Source organism: Camelus ferus, chromosome 14, assembly GCF_009834535.1.
Source record: "Camelus ferus isolate YT-003-E chromosome 14, BCGSAC_Cfer_1.0, whole genome shotgun sequence".
NCBI lineage: Eukaryota > Metazoa > Chordata > Mammalia > Artiodactyla > Camelidae > Camelus > Camelus ferus.
Window position 1 is genome coordinate 15,259,884 of NC_045709.1, and position 20,738 is coordinate 15,280,621.

General features: G+C 31.9%; 1 protein-coding gene across 11 annotated transcripts in view; it reads right to left on the reverse strand.

Annotated features, from left to right (window-relative positions):
- Positions 1–20,738, reverse strand: part of NBEA (neurobeachin) — a 536,625-nt gene that overhangs the window by 326,985 nt on the left and 188,902 nt on the right. For all 11 annotated transcript variants that reach the window (XM_032496317.1, XM_032496318.1, XM_032496310.1 and 8 more), the window contains 2 exons: positions 16,187–16,341; positions 13,842–13,968 (listed from right to left, as the gene is read on the reverse strand). In XM_032496317.1, coding sequence (XP_032352208.1) covers positions 13,842–13,968; positions 16,187–16,341 — 282 coding nt within the window. The remainder of the gene's footprint in view (positions 1–13,841; positions 13,969–16,186; positions 16,342–20,738) is intronic.

The following is a 20,738-nucleotide window of genomic DNA, read 5'->3' on the forward strand; positions in this document are numbered from 1 at the left end:
GAAATTAAGACATAAAGACTAGTAAATATGGTTCCATAAAAAAATCAAATAAACTTTACTTCTAAATTAAACCCTTTAAAAATCATAAATGTCCAGTTCTAATCCAATGAATAATAATAGCTTCATGTAGAAGGGACACTGTTCAGATTCACATCAGTCATAAGACTACTCAAAAGATTGCAGTTAAATCACAATGATTATCCTGTGAAAAGGAATCGGGAGCCTGTTACCCACAAGGGCCACAGATTCTGTCTGTAACTCAAGAAAGACGACCTTGTACATCCTTCTACCCACTTACTACTCAAGTCACTGTGCAAGTTACAAAGAATTAGCTCTTGTTCTCAAGAGTTCCCTGAAAATTTCCTTGCAGGACAAATAAGGGAATAACTGGAATTCAGTTTGATACAGTCAAATTACTTTGCCAAAGTAGGCGTTTTCTATTTCATAAGCCCACTTACTTTTATTTACCAACCATTGCATCATTATTTACATTGTTGAATATCAAATTTCAAGTTATATGGCCTTACATATATGACATTCTTGGAAGTACCTCAAGTAGTAGATGTAGAAGTAAAAGCATGGATAGAGAAAATGATTCTGCTCAAATAAGTAATTTGGTAACATCTAACTGTCTCTGTTAGAAGTAAGTACTTTAGAGTAAGACTGCTCACTCTGGAATGCTTGCTCCATCATGTGCTACCTAGATGACCTTGGGAAATTCGGCTTCCTATGCCTGCAAAAGGAAGATGATAATACTACCTTCCTGGTGAGGGTTAATGAGCTAAGGTGGTCAAGTGCATAGGAAAGTACCTGGCACACAGTGAGAGGTCAACAGTGATAGCTCTTGTAACTGCTACTTTGAATAAAACAAACCTATATTTACTCTTACAAAATGTGACTCTGATATATTTAAACAGAAACAAAATCAATATAATAATCTTAGACGAGCACACATTCTTCTACACAGAAGACAATACAGTCAGGAATTAAACAACACTTCAACATGAAAGTTCTGCAACAATGCTAAGTAACATTTTTGTTATATATGAGGAAAACATAAATGGCAAAAAGGCAATTAATCACAGAATAATTTGCAATATAAGACTAATATTTAAAACTAAACTATTCCATGTTTTTAAAGCGATTAAATAGGGATTAGGGAATAATCTTGGGTACCTTCTTTCCTAACTTGGAAACAGCATGATCTGAATCCTTTGTGTACACAAAGCCTCAGCATTAGCACTTCAATTTGTCTACTTCATCTGGGTCAACAGCGTTAGAGAAAGAACTCAAAAAGGAAATTGAAGTTTAGGAACTTCCACAAACACTTAAAAAGAATATTCTGGAAGAACTTTATTAGGCAAGAAAAAGGGAACTGGGTAGGCCTTTGCAGACTTGCAATACCCTCTCCCACTCTTGTTACTCCTCCAGCAAGAAACCTACATTAAGGTAATGGTTCTCAGCCCTCAGCATCACCTGCAAGACTTGTTTAACCCCAAACTGCTAGGACCCCAGCCTCTGAGGTTCGGCAGGTCAGGGTACTGATGGAGTATGCACTTCTAACATTCTCAGGTGATCCGATACTGCTGATCCAAGAAGCACAATTTGAGAAAAAACTGTTTCCACTACTATTAAGTTGTAATAAAAGAGGTAGCAAAGGAAAAGATACCTGAAGTCATAAGCATCATCATAATGAGTTAGCTCTGAATTTTAGTGAATACAGATAACTTCCTTTTTAGATTCATTATTTCATTCATTCCTTCTAATTTCCAGGATCATGTTTGATCAAGCTTCTCAGCTTAAGTAATCCTAGTTATACTACTGGATTGTAATATACACTACTATCTAATTAAAGCCAGAAGAATTTTCCCTAGTTTAAGATTTTTCCATATTTTACAGGTTTCTGTACAATTTAGAGGCTTCAGAATTGTGTAAATACTGTTCTTGCAGATTAAATTTAAATTAAATAGAAACTTTAATTAATCTATTCAACTAATTACATGTGTGTATGTAAATATTTACTAATTACCTTTACTCAAGAGTAATGGACCAAAACAGACATTTCTCAGTGAGTGAATCCCTATAAGATATTTTGCAGCTCTTTTCTTATAAAATGTAATAGAGCACTAAATGATGCTCTTACACAGCATTCTGCAACTATAATTTAAATATTCTAATAAAGGGCAAAAATGTAACATTTTAACCAGCAAGAGATCAAAGGTTTTATATACAAAAAGCATTATCAAATAATACTGCTAGATTTCTCCATCAAACAACAAAAATATTCTAAACAGAAAAGTTTTGTTGCTACATTTTTACAGTGAAGAAAATGGACGTATAGATTCCTCAAAATGTGTTTTAAAGTAAATTTGTATAAAGTATGTGATCTTCATTCTTATACAATTTAAATTCTCAAAAGAAATGATAAAAACATAAATCTTAGCTTTATATCCTCCTCTCTCACCTGGCAAATAACCACCAATTACAAAAAAAAAAAAAAAAAAAAAAAGCATACTATGCCTGTATTGCTAATTCAATTCTCATCTAAAATAAACACACAGTGTAAAACTAATTTATTAAATTAATTTCTCGGTCATTTGAAAGTTTTCATTTATTCAAAAAACATTAACTTAGTCTAAGACATTTTGTGCAGAGAAATAATACAAAGGTAGACAAGATGGAGAATTTGCCCTACATAGTCTCAAGTGAAGTTTATAATCCTAACACTCTGTCTAGTAACTTCTTAATATTCTGAAAAGTTCTTGGTGCCTAAATAGAGAATTTCTCAACTCTAGGCAGAAGTGCATTCTCTCAAGTGACTCATTCCTCTCTTCCTCCTCTATTCTTTCTCGTTCCCTTCAGTAACACTAATTATACTTATGACGCTATTTTGACTTTGGCTATTTTTCTTGATAGTAAATGCAAATTCTTTTAAGAAAGAGTTATTTATTTCCACGAACAAAATTACAGTTACAACTTGGGAAATTTATCAACCACTCTAACAAAATGACCAATGAAAGGAAAACAAAACATTCAAAGGAAATAATAATGCTTTAGATAAAGTCCTATAGCTGCAATCTGTGGATTAAAACAATATGACTTAAAACACAAGAGTTTATTATTTTGGTTTAAAAAACACAATTATGTATTGGCTTTTACTGATATTAAGGAAGTCACATTTAGAAAGATTCAGATAGTCTAAGAAATTTATATGAATAAAAATATAAATAATCCATGAGAGAAAAAATATATGAAAATTCATGGCTGCAAGTATTATCGAATTTTACCAAATGTAACTGACCTTGATACATATCCAAGGCCAAGGCAACTGCAAATACATGAATGAATAGGAAAAAAAGTAAGATTTTTGTCTCCTGTTTTCTAAATGAATCTCCTTAAAAGCATGTTTCACATCCAATTGTTGATTATTTTTATTTTAGAATTATTACTTTAGAATTATGGAAAAACACAATAATTCTTTTATTTAGGACCCTCCTTACAGAGTAAGGGGATGAAGAAGTTTAACTGGATGAGATATTAGGACTTACATTACATTTGACAAATTATTTATAACTTAAAAATTATAAGAAAACTAAGTTTTCCCATGATGTAATTAAAGGACAGAGTAAATGGGTCTGAGAGTTCAGTTGAAAGAAGTGATTTATAAAACTAAGCATTTCAATGCCTATACTCAAATATAGGATGGTAAGCAAGCTAACTATATAAAATAATTTGGATTGCTACCTTCAGGAATAGGCTTGATTCTCCTGCTAACAACAACTAAGAAAGCTGGATAAAAAAAACCCCAAACTAAAACATATCTCTGAGGACAGTGGAGAGTTAAGACAAAGATCAATTGATCTTTACAGAGAAGAAGTCCTAAAGAGGTGATTTGGATATTTGAGCCACTTTTCTCATATGCACATTGGAAGAAGCAGTTCAATGACTTGGCAGTTGGAAAAAAAAATTTAACAAACTTATGGCAAAAAACTGACATTTAAGGTTTACTAAAAGGGAGGAAAGCTTAGAAAAACCACTGTGATTCAAGTTGTAACTCTGTAGAACTACACCCTAAAGTAATGATGAACCCGAAAAAGACCAGCCGTATAACTCTGACTGCATTATGGTCATCCAGGATTGCTACTGCCTACCAAAAGCAAATGCAGTTTTTTTTTTTTTTTCTGGGGGGAAAAAAGCCACCATTTTTTACCTTTAACAGTCTTTCATATACTAGGTTGTTCACACTGTAATAAAAGCAAAAGATATTAAAGTAGACAAGAATATATTACTGAATATCAAGAGAAACACAAAATCATTGAGGTAGGCCTAAGAGAAGTCAAATAATGAAACAAAGACTAAAGCATCTATATCTCATACATATATGAGATTATATATATATATATATATGAAAGTTAAAGACAATACAGAAAACTGGAAGAGAATATTATAATAAAAAATCAAATGTAAATTCCAACACTTACACAAAAACTGAAATTAAAAACTCAGAATATTAGAAGCAGCTAAAAACAGAATCAGTGAAGTGGACTAAGGTTAAAAGTAAATACTAGAATACTGGAGAGAGAATATAGATAGATAGATGAGAAATACAAAAAGTGTCTAATATTTGTGTAATTAAAGTCCCAGAAAAGTATAGACTGGTTCTGAAGCAATATTAGAAGAGATAATGGCTAAGAATTTTCCAGCCACTGATGAAAGTCATCAAATTTCAAAAATGAAAAGCTCTACATATCCCAAGCTGGATAAATACAAAGAAAAATCAAAGAGCCTGAGTATATCATAGTAAGATATACAAACACCAAAGATAGAGAAAATCTTAAAAGCAGGTAGCAGGGGTAGAAAAGGCAGGGGAGGAGCACAGAAACAGCAATAAGACTAGAAGTCACCTTTGTTTTAAAAAAAAAAAGGCAAAAAAGGAAAGAAAGCACCAGAAGAAATGAAAGGCAAAAGACAACTAAATAATATCTTCTAAGTACTAAAACAAGTATCTGCAAACCTATACACTATATTCGTTCAAAACATCCCTCAAAAAATTGAGGTGAATTTCAAAGATTTTTAGCCAAGTAAGAACTGAGAGAATTCATGAGTGGCAGGCTAAATAAAATACTAATGGTGTTCTTCAAAAAGAAGGAAAATGATAGCAGATGGAAGTCAGACATTCAAAAAGGAATAATGAGCAACAAAAAATGATAAATATTTGGGTAAATCTAAATACATGTTAACCAATAAAATAGTAACTACACTCTCTCGTGGCATTTACAATTTTACATGCACACACACATATATACGTATGTACGAGTGTGTTTGCAAAATTTGGAGTAAATGAAGTTAAACTATACTTAAGACCCATGCAGTGCCTGGGAAGAGGACTTATATAAATCAAGAATTAATGTTGCACTCTAGAAGATGATCACTTAAAACATTATTTCTCAAAGTGTGTCCCCCAAATCAGGAGCACCAGGATCACTTAGTGTAATGGTTAATTTCATGTGCCAACTTGATTGGACAACAGGGTGCCCAGACATCTGATTAAATATTATCCTGAGTGTGTCTGTTAGGGTGTTTCTGGATGAGATTAACATTTGAGTGGGTAGACTGAGTAAGCAGACTGCCCTCCCTAATGTGGATGTGCCTCATGCATTCAACTGAAGACACGAACAGAACAAAAGGCTGGATAAGAGGGAACTCCTTCTGTCTAATAGTTGGTCTTTGCCAGCCTCAGATTCAGATGAAACATCAGGTCTTCCTTGGTCCTGAGCCTGCCAGATTTCAGACTGGAACTTACACCAACTTTTCCTGATTCTCAGATCTTTAACTGGAACTACATATTGCCTTTCCTGGGTCTCTAGGTGCTGACTGCATATCGTGGGCCTTCTCAAGACTCAGGAGATTCACTGAGTCAGAACTCTGGGAGTGGGACCTAGCAATTTGTTTTAACAAACCTATGTAACTTTGCTGCATGCTGATGTTTAAGATCCACTGCACTAAGGAAAAGATAATAAGGTATAGCCTTCAACCTAACAATGGCTCTAGTGAATGTTTGTTTCTTAATGGCAATATGAATAAAATTGATTAGTCACTGCCAAGAATTAGAAGGAAGGAAAGAAGAAGGAAGGAAGAAGGGAGGAAGGGAGGGAGGAAGGAGACATAATAAATATCAGGAATATAAAGGAGGGACTTTCTTACAGGTAATATGAATGTTAAAAGAATAAGAAAATATTATAAGCTACTCTATGCCAATAGAATCTACCAAAACTGATACAAGACAAAAACAAAATCTGGGGAGACCTGTAACTCTTAAATTGACATTTTAATTTAAAAACTTTTCTCAAAGAGGAAATTCAGGATCAGATGTCTTTGCATGTGAACTCTTACCAAGAAGTTTAGGAAAAAACAAACACAAACAAACAAAAAAACCCACTAATCTCACATGAGCTCTTCACAAGATAAAACAGATTTTATATCACAAAGAAACTGGATTTCTTCCAGGAATTAAAGGTTTGTTTAGCATTTTTAAAAAGTCAGTATCATAGGTCATGTTAGCAGAAAAAGGTGAAAAACCACATGGCATCTCCGTGACCCTCACAAAAAAGAGATAAAATTCAATACCGATAATGACTGCAACTCGGTTTATTATAAGAACATGAGAATTACTACATTTGACAAAAAAATATCTCTAGTAAATAGACAGGAAACATCATAGTTAATGATAAAATGTTCAAAGCTTTCCATCTGAGATGAAGAAAAGAATGCCGTTCTAACCACTTCTATAGAAAATTGTATTGGAGGTACTAGGCGATACTTTAAGTCAGCAAAAAGAAATAAAAAGGTACAAGGATTTGTGTAATGGGCGATTTAACTGTCAATATTTACAGAGCAAATAACTGCCTACATACATGTTTATTTACAAAGTATTATAGGTAAGTTAGGAACAATAAGTAGTTACAGGTTTCAGGATATGAGCCCAATATATTGAAATGAATTATATATACCAGCAAACAATGAAAAATGAAATTTATAAAATAAAAATTTGTAACATTAAAAAATATCAAATTCCACTTTTCACCTAGACGGGGTAAGATGGTCTAGAATTACCTACTGTGCTAACAACTAGAAAATTGTACAAAATAACAAGAACAACTATTTTCATATAAAACACTCAGTAAAATATCACAAATTCCAAGGAAAGAGAAACAAATGAGGTGAGTTCTACCATCACTAAGATTTTCTACCTGAGGCATTTCGCATATTAGGGCAGATACAGAATCCAGCAACCTTTCTGAGTCAACAAGACTAAAACTGTAGTTCAAGGAGGCCAGGGTGAATAGAATTTGGAGATACAGTACCCAAGAGGAAGGCGCTACGGGGAGAGAAACAGTTCTAGTAATTTTTGGCTCAATAACAATCTATGTATGTGATACCTGAAAGGTCCTAAGGGGGGAATAAAACAACTTCTGAGGAAAGAACAATTTTGGAGAAGTTGTAACAGACATCTACATCTCACACAGGGTCAAGAACTGTCTGTGTTCCCTCTGGCCAAAAAAGAGAGGCCTCGTTAGATACACTGAGCATTCAGGAGAAATTCAGCACACTTTCTCGGTGTGGCAAAATTAGCCCAAGAAGAAAGGCCACCCTACGTCTGCCTTAAAAGATACTTCATGAAGAAGAACAGTCTTTTGAACAAACGGTACTGCAGCAACTGTACACTCAAAGGCAAAAAAGTAAACCTGGACTTAAACCTCATACCTTACATAAAAATTAGCTCAAAATGGAACCTTGACTTTAAACTATTAATGAAACCACAGAACTCTGCAGGTGACATAGGAGAAAATCTTCAGGACTCAGGGTGAGGTGAAGAGTTCTCAGACATGACACCATGATAAGTTACATTACAACAAAAATGCAAAGTTTTCCTCTGCCAAAGACTCTATTAAAAAGGAAGAAACACACAAGCTACAGTCTCGGAGCAAATACTTGGAAACAGCAATTATGAAAAAGGACCTGTACTTAAAATACTGAATTCTCAAGGCTCAAAGTTAAAAAGCAATCTAATTATAAAATGAGCAAAAGACATAAGCAGACATTCACTGAAGAGAACATACTAATGGCAAATAAGCACACAAAAAGATGTTCAGAATCATCCATTAGGAATCGCAAATGAAGACCACGATGAGATATCACTGCATACCTACCAGAATGGCCTTAAAAAAAAAAGACAGCACCAAATGCTGGCAAAAATGAGGAGAAACTGGACTATTCATTCATTGCTGGTGGGAGTTTTTTTTTATAAAACTAAATAGGTACTTACCATATAAGCCCAGTAATTTCACTCCTGGGCATTTATCGCAGAGAAATGAAAACTTACGTTCACATAAACAAGCGTCTATTGCAGCTTTTTTTTGGTAAGAGCTAAAAACTGGAAAAAATCTGAATGTCCCTTAGTGGGTGAATGATTAAACAGACTGCCATACATCTATACCATGAAATGCTACTCAGAAATACAAAAGGAACAACGCATTAATACACACAACACTCGGATGAGTCTCATGGCATTATATTGAGAAAGGTCAATCTCAAAATGCACCTTTGAAATACTTAGGGATCAAAGAAGAAATTGTAGAGAAACAGAAAAAATACTAAATGAGAATTAAAAACAATATAACTAAATTTGTGAAACACAGCTAAAACAATGCTTAGTAGAAAACTTATGGATTTAAATGCTCCTAATAGAAAAGAATAAATCTAAAATCAAAGATCTAAGCAAGGATTGGCAAATGTTTTCTATAAAGGGTATGATACTAAATATTTTATGATTTTAGGCCATAATATCTCTGTTGTAACACTTAACTCTGCCATTGTAATGTGAAAGCAGTCACAGGCAATATTTAAACAAATGATGTGACTGTATTCCAATAAAAATTTATTTACAAAAAGCTTACATATAAAGTTTATGATGGCAAGCAGATTTGATCCCTGGGCTGCAGTTTGTAGAATCTTGATCTAAGTTTCTCTCTAAGAATCTAGAAAGAGAAAAATCAAGTAAAACTGAAATAACTAAAAGGAAATAAAAAGAGCAGAATTCAATGTAATAGAAAACAGAAAAAAAAAATTAATGAAACCAACACCTAATTTCTGGAGGGGAAACTATAACACTGAAAAATCAATAGTTATTCTAATAATGCTAAAATGAGAAAAGGCATAAATGAACAAAATCAGGAATGAAAGAGGGAACACCATTAGATATCCTACAAGCATTTTAAAGTAAAAAAATTATGAAAAATTTTATGGCAATAAATCCAACAACTTAGATAAAATGGCTGAAATCCAAGAAATCACAAATGACCAAAACTGATGAAAAAAAAAGAAAATCTGAATGATCAGTTATCCATTAAAAATTTTTAATTTCTAAAACTTCTCCAGTAAAAAAATTCCAGGAAGAAGATGGCTCCAATGGTGAAATCTCAAACATTTAAGGATAAGTGACACTAAAGCTACAAGTAACATTATCTTTCACTAGATAATATTAGTATGAGTTGAGAAAAGTCTACCAAATCATAGCTTTTGGCATGAATCTACAATGGCTACTAAAATCAGGTGGATTAAGCAAAGTTGCAAGATATAAAATCAATATACATAAGTCAATTGTCTTTCTATATACTAAAAACACATGATTAAAATCTTTCCTTTTTTCTCAGTTCTACTGAGATATAATTGACACAGGCAGTCATCAATATGCTCTCTGTTAAGAAAAATTTATTTGCATATTTTATCATTTTATACAAGTGGAAACATGCAGGATTTACTCATTTCTGTTTGGCTTCCAAGTAAAATGCTGAATTTAGAGAATCATCAAAGGCATGAAAAAAATAAATTAAAAAAGACAAAAAACTAAGCACAAGACCATTACAGTGAAAGTTACAATGAGTTGCTGAAAGAAATTAAAAATCTTAATGAATGGAGTTACAGACAATGTTTGTAGATTGGAAGACTCAGTATTATTAAGATATCAAATCTCCCTAAATTTAATTAAAGATTCAATACAATCTTAATTAAAATTTCAACAAGATTTATTTTTTAAAAAATTGTCAAGCCAATTCTTAAGTTTATATAAAAATGCAAATTATCTAGAAAAGTCAAAGCAATTGTAAAAAAGAACAGAGTTAGAGGGCTTATTCCACCTGACTTCAAGATACGCTATCAGCTATAATAATAAAGTCAGTGGAGTATTGGCATAAGAACATCCACATAGATCACGAAATAGTATGGAGTCCAGCAACAGGTCTACACAAAGACGGTCAATTGATTTTAAACCAATGTGCGAAGATAATTCAGAGGAGTTGAAACACTGATATACATACTGATTAAAATAAACCCCAAACTTTACCTCATCATACACACCAAAATTAAGTGAAAATGGATCACAGGCCTAATCATAAAAGTTAAAACTACAAAGCTTTTAGGAAAAAATATAGGAGAACATCTTTATGATTTGGGGGTACGTAAAGTTTTCTTAAGACATAAATTCACAAACCATAAATGAAAAGACTCTTCAAAACAATGGACTTGGTCAAAATTAGAATCTTCCTGTTCTTAACACTTTTAACAAAATAAAAATAAAGCCTCGGAATGGAATACCTGACAAAGGACATATATTCAGGACACATAAAGAATGCTTACATTTTATAAGAGAACAACCTTATTTAAAAGAAAAAAAGCAAAAGATTTCAACAGTACATTAACACATTAAAGAAACATTCATCTTTAATCATTAGGAAAATGGAAAATAAAACCAAATGAGATATGATTATGAAGCAAAGTTTAAAGTACAAAGTTTTAAATTAAAATATTTGACAATACCAAGTGTTGACAAGAATGTGGAACAAAAGAAACTTTCACACATTGTTGACAGGAATATAAAATGATAGAACCACTTTGCAAAACAGCTCAGCAGTTTTTATAAAGATCATCCTATACCTCTATTCAATTTTACTCACAGTTATTTACCCAAGATCATATGTATGTCTACACCAGACATGTACTCAAATGTCCATAGAATCTTTATTTATAATAGCCCCAATCTGGAAAAAACCCAGATGTCTATCCACAATTGAACAGATAAATAGTGGGACAGCCATGTAATAGAATAACACTTAGGAATAAAAAGGACTGGACTACTCATGAAAAGAAGACATGGATGAACCTCAAAATCTCAAAAGTTGAACAAAAGAGGGCAGAAACAAAAAGAGTATATTTTATATGATTCCATCTATGTGAAACCCTAGAAAAGACAAATTTAAATTGATATTAAAAAGCACATAAATGTTTGCCTGGGGAAGGATGGGGTGAATTACATATGGGGCACAAGGGAACTATCTAGGGTGATGGATATATTCTTCATCTTGATTGTGGTGGTGGTTATATGGGCACATAGACTGATCAAAACTCATTAAAGTGTACACTCAAATGAGTATTTTTTATTGAGTTACAACAATATAAAAATGGTCTCAATAAATTTAATTTGGAAACTAACTACAGAAATGAAGATACAAACACAAAATATTAAAGTTCTGAGAATACACCACATAAGGAACATGTAAGACTTTTACATAATAAAACAAAAATCATTACAGGGAAATGTTTTTTAAAAAACTAAAGAAATGGAAGGAATATAAGATGTTTATAGTTTGTAAGTCACAATATTGAAAGAGATCTATAGATGAAATATAATTCCAGTTGCAATAGACTTATAAATTCCATTCCTTTCCAAAACCCCAGCAAGTTGTTTTTAATATGGACACTGACAAACTGATTCTAAAATTTAAAGGGAAATGCAAAGCATCAGTAAAAGCTCAGGCGTTCTTGGAAAAAAAAAAAAGAACAGTATGGGAAGACCTTACTCATTCAAATATTGATCCATATTAAATCTCAAGCTAATGATGACAGTATGTTACAAGGGTAGACAAACAGACAAACTGGGCAGAACTGCGTGGCAAACCAGAATCTAGTACACAGGGACACTGGATTTGTGACAAAAGTGGCAAAGCACTGGAGACAGAAGAGTTTTTCAAATAAATGCTACTGGGTCATATTGACATCCATCTTCCTCCTACCTTCATAAAATTCACAAAAGTCAATTCTAGATGAACTATATAGCTAAATATAAAAAGTAAAAACAAAGCAGTCATAAGATGAGGTAGGGAAAATGTAGGAAAAAATTTCATCTACAACACTAAAAGCGCTAAAAAAACAAAAATTTGATAAACTGAGTCTAATTAAAATTTACAACTTCTATTGATCAAATCAGATCATATAGATAATAAGAAAAGCCACAGAATGGGAGAAGATTTACAAATGGCATATAATTATCAAAGGGCTCATTTTCAAAATGCATAAAGAGCCTTTACAAATTAAGAAGAAAACAAATAACTCAAATTTTTTAAATAAATGAGAGATTTCAACAGGCAAATCACAAAAGAAGAAAGAAAAACAACAGTAAATAAATAAGAAGGTGCTCAACCTTGTTAATTATTAGGAAAATGCAAACTTAAAGTATAATGAAATGCCCCTATACTTCCACCAAAATGGCTAAAATGTAAAAGTGACAATATTTAGTATTGTTAAAGAGATAGAGACTTAGGCACTCTCATCTGCTGCTAATGAGTTAGTAACATTACATTTAATCACTTTGGAAAACAATTTGGCATTATTTAGTAAAATTGAGCATGCACAAACACTATGAATCAGCAATTCCACTCCAAGTTATTTACCCAACAGACATGCATACAAATGTGTAGTACACCCAAGAGTAATGTACAAGCAGCACTGTTATGTATAAAGCATCATTATTTGTAATAGACCCACATGGGAAAATTCCAAATGCCTATTATCAGCAAAATAAATTAATAAATTGTAGTATACATCCACTAAGGAATAAAAATGAACAAAATTACTGCTACATGCAATATAGATAAATTTCATGAACACAATGTTGAACAAAAGAAGTCAGAGACAAAAGGATACATACTGTGTAATTCCATTCACATAAAATTTTAAAAAGACAAAACTAATCTAGTATTAAAAGTCAGAGTGATGAATTTGAAAATGAGCAAGAATACTGACAGAAAAGGAGCACAAGGTGGGGACTTTAGGGTACTTGCAACATTCTATGTCTTGACTTGGGTGATGGTAACATGACTGTGTTCATTCTTTCATTACGTTTTTACACTGTAGTTGTGTGATCCTTCAATTCAGAATGTGAACACACACACATACTATGTGTATGTGTAATTTAACTCCAAGAATGTGGGCCAATCTTTTATAGGAATGCTCTTTGATATGCTACTACAAATCATTTTTATCTATTAATTACAATAGAAAAGATAATGTTTGGGTACTTAATTTCCAATTATATATGTTATATATAACTTTGCAAAATTATTTTGAAAGTGTTTACTTTAAACTTTTCATTGCCACCCTAAAGTTGCCTAATTTTATCATGGTGTCATGTGTGACTGTTTTTAACATTATAGGAAACGGTAATATGTGTTATATGACAATGGATTATAAACTCAGGAAAGTCAGATCTTGAAAAATCTTTCAAGAGCTCTTAGTTTATAGACTCTGAAATATAATAAATAATTTTTATATAATGAATAGCTAAAATATCAAAACAATGGAAGTATGAGATGCAATCACAAAACACATAATTAAACATTCTTAAGAATTTCTTAACTGTATCTTTGTATTTATTCTATACTGTGTTACTATTTTTAAGGGGGAAGGAAAGGGGTTAAATAAGTGAAAAAACAAATAGTTATATATACCTCATGTTTTCAGCTGAATCTTCTGGCATTGGAGCAACAGTTTGCACAGCTGGAAGGTTTTTGCTGGTAGCACCATTCACAAAACTAGAAGAGGAGGAAGAGGAGGAGGACCCTGAATCCACGGCACCTGTTTCCAAAATAATAATTTTTAGCCTTAAATATATTTATTTAAAAAATATTTTCATTATATCATTATTCTCTAGTTTTGAAATAAAATCATCCAAATTTCAAAATATCATTTGGCAATTAAAAAATCATATGGCCATTGGTACACTAATAACTCTATATAATTATAAAAAATTGCTACTGCATTAAAATCCAGTTTATTTACTTATATTACTCTAACAAAACTACATATTACAAATGGAGTATAAATAAAAGACACCAACAAATGAAAATAATTTTAGATAAAATGAGGCTGATAAAACAATGCAAATTTAGATGTGAAAATTTATCTGTTTTTACTGCTATGTTGTAAAATTTTTAGTTTTCATCATCCAATATATAATTTACAATAAACTATCTCAGCATAAATTTGTGGCACTGCAGCATCAAGTGCTTGTTTTGATAAAATGCTTGTTCAAGGAGGGCTATAATAATGAATACAATTGTACCTGACTTTAAAATAAGGAGTTCTCCTCAACAATATGAAGATGCTGTTTTAGAACAGATTTTCTATAATACACCACACTTACATGGATATGAAATAGCCATGGAGTTGAGGGACACCTAGTGTTCCTAAAAATTATCTTTATCTTATCCTACACTAATTCTTATAAAACTAGGATTTCCACAACACTTATACAATGTGTTATGTGCCAAAATCTAAACTAGTCTAGGTCCCAGTTTACATGTTGGCCCTCAATTTGTGTGTGTGTGTCTGCATGTATGCATTTTTAAGGAGAATGTTCATTACTTACATTTTTCATTATAATATATGCTTTATACTATCACTTGCTACCACCACTTCCTATATCTATTACTAATTCATAAAACAGAAATTAAAGGAAAATATTATAACTTGTTCCAAATAAAGATAAAAAAGGGATGATTTGCTTTTTTATTTACTTATCTTTTAAAAGTTAAGGATTTAGTCAATAAACATCAAATGTAGATTTTTTTCCTATTACATGCACATATTTTTAAAATCTTAACACTTTTTTGAGTATACATTTTGGTAAAAGAAAAACATTTTGACTCCAATTTCTAGAATGCAAAATAAAGAGTAAGACTGTAAAGAGGATAGAAAACACTTTATATAAAGTCTTCAGACAGGTCAGATACAAATATTTGTAACGCATATAAATCAAAGATTATTTATATTCTTTAACACAATTCTATTAATGATGTTTACTTGTTAGTATAAATATGTTTGATAGTACATTCTACTTACTACACCCCATATATATGCTGTTCATGGTATGTCAGACTCAGGTGGTATGATAAACAAGATAAATACAGAAAGTACAAAGAAGAGCTATGAAATTAATAAAAATGGGAATAATCTAAGTAATGATATTAGATGGAAAAGTTCAAGGCTATACAGTTTGGAGAAGAGAAGGCTACTGCTACTATAGTCAGGGAAGAAAAGTCAGGTATCATCTTGCGTTGTATAAATACCTAAAATGGAATCACAAAGATTTGGGTAAGGATTTATTTAGCTAATAATCAACAGGAACATTTCTGGAAATTTACAAAAAAAGGTTATTTTAAGCAGGCTTTAAAAATTTGTAGTGATTTGGAATTTTTTGTTCCTAGAATCATGAGGAAAATGTTGGACAATGAATTGGATATAATTGAAATATAAGTATACAAATTAATTCAGTGGCAAACAGTGGTTCTTATTCACATGCACGTTTATCAAATTGAGGCTGTAGCATATCATCAAGGTTCTTAGGGGAGCTTTGTAAAAAATATACATTAAGTTTCAACCAGTAAGTGTCACTAAATTTATTTTCTCTCATTAACATATTCAGTATACCTTGATATTCTTGATACAACTTATTAATTTCTAGATATCAAATTTCAGTGTTCAAATTATCTTTTGGTTTTGCTCCCCAAATATCTTTCAGCAATCTGAGTTCAGTCTGAAAGTAAACAGCATTGTGTTTTGAGAAGACTCAAAACAAAACCCATTGTGTTCTCTAAAATGACCAAAAAGTACACCCCAGAACTAAAGACAAATTCTGAAAGATAATATAAAGAATAACCTTCTTAAAGATTAAGATAATCTCATATGATCAGGGTATTTTTAATTTTTAAGATCAAATAAGCAGAAAAAAAATGAAGATATAGAGAACAGAAAGAAAAAGATGAGGTATCACAAAAATAGATAAGGACAATACCTGTTGTATTAATCATACTTTTTGGTGTAGCTCCAGTAGCAGCAAATATATTAGAGGTACTGCCTGTTGGCAGCCCACTTCCAGCAGCAGTGGCTCCTACAGTGGTTACAGCTAAACTACCTGGAGGTGGCTTCTTAACAGGCACAACAACACTCCTGCAAAGAAATGATTAAAAAAAGAAAAGAAATTGACACATTGTAATTGATTATACTTCAATAAAAAATTTTAAAAAAAGAAATGATAAAAAATAACAAACACAAGGTCTAAGATGAATTCTAACCCTGCTGTAGCAAATAATCAGGATCATATTTTCTTTTCTTTCTTTTTCCTTTTTTTTTTTTAAACTCCTGATTCCAACTGCATTGGTGAAAAGGATATAGACTTTAAGGATAGAATGTAAAGTGTATTGACTACTATAATTTATTTGGCAAACATTTATGTAACATTTGGAGTTTGCAGACCTTTCTTAAAATGACGTGGGCTATAATCATGAATCCTGGAAAACTGGAAAAATGTGTGCTCAGGTTAGAGTATTTTCCATATTCATATAAGGATTTTTGTGCAAACTGTATATAAAATGTCCATCTTATCTGTATTATACTCTCCATGTGGAAAACAATCATAAAAACATAACATTTGAAAGCCAAATTCTGAAGCTTCTTTATAGTAAAGCTAAAAATTAAACTAAGAAATACTGAATAACATCTACAGGCATAATAGAATTAAACTTTGTTTTCCTGAACAAAATCAAGCTGCTTTTCATGGTAGGAATGCTATTACAATGAAAGATGAGAGGATACACTAGATACACTATATATTTGGTTTAAGTTCTATTTAGCTTTTATACCTTGACTTTGTGAATCTATGAGTTGAACATTTTCCCATGTTTCGTTAGCATATTTAAATAAATTTCATAAAAATATTTCTGAACTTAACATTGTGTTATCTTTAAATAATAAATCGATGTGAAAAGTAGTCAATTTAAAATAAATATTTTTATTTCCTTTCAGTGAAGTTTTATTTTTCTCAAAATTTACAGCACTCCAATTCCATCTTTCCAGCTTTACTCAACCATTATTGAACTTATCTAGAAAATAGATGTATGAGATATTTTAAGTTCAAATGTTAGTTATATCTGAAAACTAGTGACTGACAGTAAAAAATATCCAATCTAAACTAGGTTTTTTAAATGTATCTATATTTTATAATTTTCACATTAAAATCTCTACATAAAGAAACCTGTATCAATGGCTCACTCTCAAATAAGTCCATGGCTTAACCTTCCTTAATACTAATAGTTTTTTTTCAAAGAAACACTTTTCTGAATATCTTCAATGACTTCATTAATGTCAAAAATCTAAATTTATAAGAATTATTATGTTCAATTTTAGGAGTATTAGAACTTTTTTGTGACCAAAGTAATTATAATCTCAATTTCACTCATACCAAAAATATTCTTCATTATCTCTTTCTGGATACTTCCTTTTTTTTTTTTTTATGAATGGAGTCAAATTTATTGGACTCAACCATGACCTTTTAACTATCTTATTAAATTTTTAAAAGCATGCATTATGCTTTTTGCCTTCATTGACCATTCCTCATTGAATACCTTCATTTATTTCATTGAGAAGTGGTGTGGCCATATGGAGAGAATTCAGGATGTGAAATTAGAAGATGAAAGCTTGAGAACTAAATCACTCTCAAGCCATGTGATATTAAGTTGCAGTTTTTCAGTAAAAATGGCAAGACAAAAGGTACTTATTTCACATATAACTGGGGAAAATGAATGTGACTGTGTTTAAAAGGACATCGTTAATTATGAGATGCTTTATAAATGTTAATAGTTGTTACCACTGTCTAAAGTGAAATAATTCTCTGCTCACAAGATAAGGTATTTAGTTATAATGATCTACATCAAAATCAATAGAAAAAAAACCTAACATTTTGGGTTTATCATCAAAATTCTTTCCTAAACTTCTAAAATATTTCACTGACTAGCAAAACAAACAAACAAATCCAAATTATCAATTCTTAATTTGAAAAGAAGTCATTAGTAAAACTATAATTTTTCCCCCAAATCTCTCATTAAAATTGTTATGGATAAAATAAAGAAACACAGGCTGATTGACAGTGCTGCGAGACTGAGAGACAAATTTCTAGGTAGTAGAAAAAACTATTACCAAAGGTTCCTGATTAACAGATCATTACAAATTTTGGACAAAACATCTCTGAAACAGGTTATTACAGCCTTCTTGTCAAGTACTGAGGGTATGAGATACATATTATAAAAACTAGTTATATGGATGAGGGAAAAAAATTTTCATCTCAACAGCCTGTAATGATGACTTGTAAATAAATGCAAACAACATTAAATGCCTTTCTACTTAAAAAACTTCTGAAAGCATCTGATTTAATAGCAATTGATGTGAAAACCTCCAGACACTTCATTGACAGCAAACTCAGCAGTCTGATAGTGCAGCATGGAATATAAATAGAGTACACAGTGGCAAGAAGTCCAGTTTTTAATGTCAGATAGACCTGAGTTAGAATTCTACCTCTAACAATTACTAGCTGTGTGGTATTAAGCAAGCAAAACTCTCTAAGCCCCATTCTCCTCATATTTAAAATAAGACTCCTAATAGTTTGTACCTCATAAAATTGTTACAAAGATAGAAGGATACACTGCATATAAAGTGCTCAGCACTTTACCTGGAATATTATAAGTGGTCAATACATTTTAGCTATCATTAGCATTGCTATGGCTCAAGGAAACAAGATGAAACTTCCATGTATCTCCAAATACCAGATTACGATCAACAGGAGAAAGAAATCTCTAGTAATTTTTATGAGCTCCAGTTTCCAACCACTGGTATATTCAAGGGCTAGGGTGACCATGTCACAAGAGTGGTGTTGAGAAAAGCGGGAAGCTGGATATGACTGATTTCTGAGATTCTTTCTCAATCCACAATTTTACGCATTTGTAAGAACTACTATCTCCCCTTTAATCACTAAGGCCAAATTGTTTATCTAGAATCAGAGGACTGTCTGTATATTTCTGTCCTTAATATCATTTCTTTACCAACACTACCTATTCCTTAACAGCTCAAATCATTCTCTCTCCCAAGCAATCTATTTTACAAATTATTAGTTAATTATCAATATGTGTGGATAACACATCAGTTATCTTCTGGAATGTTATTATGTATTTGCAACTACTTATATATGAAAGTAAAAAGATTTCAACTCTTACAAAATCTTACTCAACATTTCTCACCTGCTTACTTATTCTACCTACACCAAAAGGCTTACTCAGGAGTCTATGTACCATAGGGTGCATAAATACACAAAAATCTTTAGAGTATATATAGTGTGAGCATATAATTTTTATGTGGCTTTCAAAAATATAGCCACAGAAAAGTTAAGAGCCACCAGTCTAAACTATTCATGTATTCCTCTCTTCTACGAGATCTACTATTCGTACTGATGGAGATCTAGAACACTCTATGCGTCACACACTTTAAAAGCGCATTACTATATTTTGACAATATTCTTTCTGTATTTTCCCACACAGTTCCACACTTCTGTCCCACACTTTTAAGATTGAAAACTATAAAGAACTGGATAACTCTGTACTACATATAATCTATATATGCTTCAAGGTTGTAAAGGTTATCAAAAAAGTGCAAGCCAGGAAAATACTCAGTCTAATTCACTTCAAACGAATGTTTCATTGAGTGATTACTGTATGCTTTATAATACACTGAGTGATACAAAATACATGTAAGTGTAAATTTTTCCATCACTGAATTGATCCTATCTCAAAACCAGAGATATGGGATGTGATCTACAGTTCATTAACAAATATTTATCAAGCACTATGATGTGTGAGGCACTGCCCTAAATTCTGAGATATAGCAATGTACAGAACAGACAAAATACCTGCCCTCATGAAACTTACATTCCAAAAGAGAGAGACAGAAAATACAATAACATAAATGCTTAAAAACAGTACATCAAATGGTAAGTGCTATGAGAAAGATAAGCATGGACAGGATAAGGAGTATTACTGGAAAGGTGGCTAAAAGTTGACTCATTAAAAAGGTGGTATTTGAGGAAACACTGACAGGGGTGAAGCCAGGAAGGCATGAAAGGAAGTGTGTCAAAAGCAGAGGGAAAAGAAGAAGGCTAGTGTGACTTTAGAAGATTGACTGAGGTGACAAGTTCTAAGGGACAAGATGAAAGAAGTTACAGGGCCTCAGGTCCTCGCAGTCCACTGTAAAGACGTTGCCTTTCCCTCAGAGTGGGATCAGAAGCCATTAAAAGCTTACGAATAGGGGAGGAACATAATGCTGGCTATAACAGGATCACTCTGGCTTCTATGTTAAAGATAGACAAGGGAAAAAGGCAAGTAGGGGGAGACTGGTTAGGAGAATATCACAACAATCTAAGCAAGAAACGATGGTAGTTTGGATCAGAATGGCAAAGTGAAACTGGTGAACAGTGGGTCAAATTCTGACTGTTTTAAGAAGGCAGAACAAACAGGACTGCAAAA